The 4,152-nt window shown below is 52.3% G+C and overlaps 1 protein-coding gene across 1 annotated transcript in view; it reads right to left on the reverse strand.

Annotated features, from left to right (window-relative positions):
- Positions 1-1,678: 1,678 nt before the first annotated feature.
- GMDS (GDP-mannose 4,6-dehydratase) overlaps positions 1,679-4,152 on the reverse strand; it is a 628,435-nt gene continuing 625,961 nt past the window's right edge. Inside the window, exons 10-11 of the mRNA XM_032424781.1 lie at positions 2,912-2,980; positions 1,679-2,627 (exon numbers count right to left, since the gene is read on the reverse strand). Of these exons, the coding sequence (XP_032280672.1) occupies positions 2,565-2,627; positions 2,912-2,980 (132 nt within the window). The 3' untranslated portion in view covers positions 1,679-2,564. The remainder of the gene's footprint in view (positions 2,628-2,911; positions 2,981-4,152) is intronic.

The following is a 4,152-nucleotide window of genomic DNA, read 5'->3' on the forward strand; positions in this document are numbered from 1 at the left end:
CCCAGGTATCCATGCACCTTGCTGTTCATCTGGGGCACAAATGTGGTGTTTGCGTTCGTATTATGTTTGAATGTACTGAAAGTTTGACTTTCTTAGTTTTTACTAAAAGAAAAAAAAATCAAGGTGGAAGATACTTTATCACACTTAAACTGAAAAGCCAAAGCTGGCAGAGCAGGAAAAAGGGGAGGAAAATAAGTTCAGTGAAATTGAGTTGAGATTTAAGATGGAAGACACTTTTTAATGATTGTCTTGAAGGATGTCCAAGTGAAATTCAGAGCACAGAAAGAACAGAGATACTCAAGCAAATCTGTTCTCTTGTGCACCTTTTAAACAACAGGAGACCAGGAAGCCAAATGAGCAAATTCCGTCCCCCCAACTGAGGATTCAGGAATAGAGAGAAGATTGCGACCAAAAATACTCTTGTGTTCTTCAAAAACTGATGCTCCAGGCCATTTTGAGAAGAATAATTTAACATTATAACTCTACCGCAGTCCCATTAAGCCCCTGCCTAGAATCTCTCGTGATCCTTTATTAAGGAGTTTATTATGGTTTTGGGCTAACAAGCCTCAAAATACTGAATTATATAGGGCCACTGTAAGCCGGAAGGAATGGCCTCTATGCCTGGGTGTGGGAGGAGGTGAAGGTTCAGGGGGTCAGAGGAGGAGAAGAGGGGGGCGCCTGCCCATCAGGGTCAAGGCTAAGGGGAATGTGTGCTAATGTGTTTATTTGTGAGATTTGTGAGAGTATGTGTGTGGCCGTGTGTTGGTGATAGCAGGTTTGTGTTTTTTCAAGTGTTTGTGAGTGAATGCGTGTTTGTGGGACTGTTTCAGGTGTGTATCTGTATTTGTGTGCATGTGTGGGTTTGGATGTGTGGCAACATGTGTGATTGTGTACTTGTGAGTGCGTGTGTGCCCACCAGCCATCTCAGTCCTGGAGCCCAGCCTTCCAGAGCCATCTGTTTCCAATTAGCAGCATCCCGATTGGGAGAAGGCCTGTCCTGGGGCAGCTTCTGAGAACCGGGTGGGCCAGCTCAAGCCGCCCCAGTTCTGCTCCATCGAAGCCGAGGCTGCCCCTGGCCAGCATACTCTTGTAGCAACTCAGGCAGCCACACAAAGAGCCCTCTCTCCTGCCGCTAGCCCTTGGAGCCTGGGTCCTCCCCCAGATCATAAACCTGCCGGTGAAGACATTCAGAAATAGTTCACCCGCATTCACGTGAGCATGTGTAAAGGCTGGAATTCCATTCGCTATAAAGTTTTATTTTATTTTCCTTGGAGGGGGAGTGAGGGGGAAAAGAAGAGTCCTGACCTAATTTATTCTAGAGCAAAATATTGTATTTCATGCAGAAGTATACACCTGTACCCAAATCTTTGCTTGCTGCTTGTGGGTTCCATACATTTGTGTGTCCACCTGCCTTAGCCTGCCTTAATACACTTAGTACAGCCATGAGTCCACGGCTCAGGAGCACATACCTGCAGTGAAAGCCAGGCCACCTAAATGATGCACTCAGTGAAAATGGATTCAGTGATCTGAGGCCCAGGTTAAACCTCTTTATTATAATTTTTAATTAACACCGATATAAGTGCAAGTGTACAATGTCTGACATATATTAAGCACTTCATATAAATTGGTTGAATGATTAAATCAAAATTAGATTTAAAAAAGTGATCTAGTACCGAGAAGTGGTTGGAAGTAAGTATTGTGTGAAAGATTCTAGACCACAAGGAAAGGCATGGGCTCAGAGACCTCTGGGTAACTCAGGGGCTTTGGCATGGAATGTTCCAACAATATTTACTTACCTTCAGGTTTCTTCTTCTGGCCCCCCTCTATTTCTCAAGACTTCTTTTGAGATGGTGGGAGCCCCGTGGGTTCTAATTATAGTCAGCAGAGACCGGAGGGGGTGTGAATGCCTCCTTTCTTCAGGAACTGGGTTTCCAGATCGGCTGGATAGAGTGGCTTATTGTCACCGGAAGGGGGAAAGAAATGTCCCAGGCAGAGACTTAGGAGAAGGCTCGGCAAAAGCCAGGCTCAGGCCCAGCAGGGGTCTACCTGCAGGGGCTCTCTCAAAAGGGAGGAAGGCCTAAAGGAAGCTATTTCACTCCAAGGCAAGAATTTGGGTGTTTTTGTTTGGGGGCCCTTATAGCTGCTTTTATACCTCAGGAAAAACACCGACATCGACTCTGTTAATGCTAGTTCATAGAAAGGCCATTTTTAATAAGAAAAGAGGAAAACAATTTGAAAGCCCCACAATTTCAGTTGTCTAATGACATAATTTCAAGTACAGTGAACATGTGATTAAAACATCTTGTTGATTTCACAAAACCGTTCAGAAGAGGCCTCGACAAAAGGAAATTGGGCCGAACCCCGGAGTGCCACGTCCCGGCTGCTACAAACCTCAGCGGCCCCAGATCCTAACGGCGGGGACAAAGCGCAGAGGCAGCAAGGGTCCGCAGGGAACCCGCCGGATTCTCGCGCCCCTACCGGGATCACACCTGCGACCCCGCACCAGCTGATTCCAAGCGGGGACCACAGGCCAGCAGGGGCGGCGCGGGCCTCCGCGGCCGCTTTCACGCGTTGGGGTTGTTTCTCATGAGCTCCACGTCGGCGTCCACCATCTCCCTCACCAGCTCCTGGGACCCGAGACACAGGGGGTGGGCGGTGAGGGAGGAGTCTCTGCCACTCTCTCCGGGTGACACCCCCACCCCCTGTGGCGCGCCCGGAGAGGCCTCCGCCACCCTCCCTCTACCCCACCCGCCCCCACCCGCGCCCTCCTTGCCCTCCAGGCCTGGGGCACCTCGGGCGCCAAGCCGGGCCCGAGCGCTGCCGCTCCGGGCGGCTCGCTGCCTCGCCGGGCCGGCCACCCCTCCCGCAGCGAGCGGGCCAGCGGATTCCACCCGTAGAGAAAGGCACTTACATCAAAAGCGACCCGGGGTTTCCAGCTCAGCTTCTGTTTCGCTTTGGTGCAATCTCCTTGCAGAAAGTCCTGCCGGGGGGGTGGAGGGAAAGATAAAGGAGACGTGGGTCGGGGGCGGCGGGGGCCCGAGTCGCAGGGACCCCCCCCCCCCCCCCCCCACCGCTGCGGTCGGCGGGCGAACTCTCGAGGCACAAGGCTCCCGTTTCCCTCCTTTTGGAACCCGCCAGGCACGCTCAGTCGCGGCTCCCCGAGCAGTAAATCTTGCGAAGGTCGCGTTTAAGAATGCGCTGCACAGACCAGTGAGGACGGTGACAGCGGTGCCGTCCCCTGCTCACCCAGCCACCTCCTCCTGTCCACCCCTCCCCTCCACCGCGTCCCATTGACGCTTAATGACTTTTTTTTTTTTTTTTAAACATTAAGTTGTCAGGGACGCTACTGTGAGAACTGTTTCGAGTTACTGCACTTCTCGGGCAAGGAGAGGAGTAAATGAGCAGACGCCCCCTGGCCGCCCCCGCGCTCCGCGCCGCCGCCGCGTCGCTCTCCCGCCGCGGGGCGGACGGCCCGGTGCCCGACGCTGGCGCGCTCCGACTCTCCCCGGAGGCTCCGCGACGCGGGGGTGCCCGGCCCTCAGCGTGCAGGCGCGCGGGGCTGGCGGACCCGGTCCTCCGCGGCGGGGAGCTGGGTGCCCCCTAACGGGGCCCTGGCTAACTCGGGGCCCGCAGAGCAGTTCTTTCCGGGCGGTGGCCTCGAGCTTTCCTGACCCGCGGTAAAGACGGGCGGCTCACCCTGCCAGCCAGCACACCCACATGCGCGTAAAACGAAACTGAACTTTCACGAAGCGATCCTCCCCTTACTGTCCAGGGCCACGACATACCGTATTTTCTATTCTGTTGTTCTATCCCATTCCTTAGAAAATAATGATCTCGACCCACTTACTCCACCTCACGATCCACTAATCCGTTGCAACCAGCAGTTTGAAAATACAGCTCCAAAGAGCAAGCACCCTGCAGCTTCTTCAGCTTGGTAGCACTCCTCGTCTGCCCAGTGTTCCCTAACCGCTCTGATGGAAGATCAAGTTAATTTTTAAACGAACCTCCAGCTCCTGCACAGGAAGCTCAAGCTGTCATTTGCTTGATCCTTGAGTTTCTCATCCCATTTGACAGGGCCTTTGTCAAAAATAAATATAAATAATATATATAAATATATATGGAATATATATATATATATATATATATATATAT

Source organism: Phoca vitulina, unplaced genomic scaffold (assembly GCF_004348235.1).
Source record: "Phoca vitulina isolate PV1807 unplaced genomic scaffold, GSC_HSeal_1.0 scaffold31, whole genome shotgun sequence".
Taxonomy (NCBI): domain Eukaryota; kingdom Metazoa; phylum Chordata; class Mammalia; order Carnivora; family Phocidae; genus Phoca; species Phoca vitulina.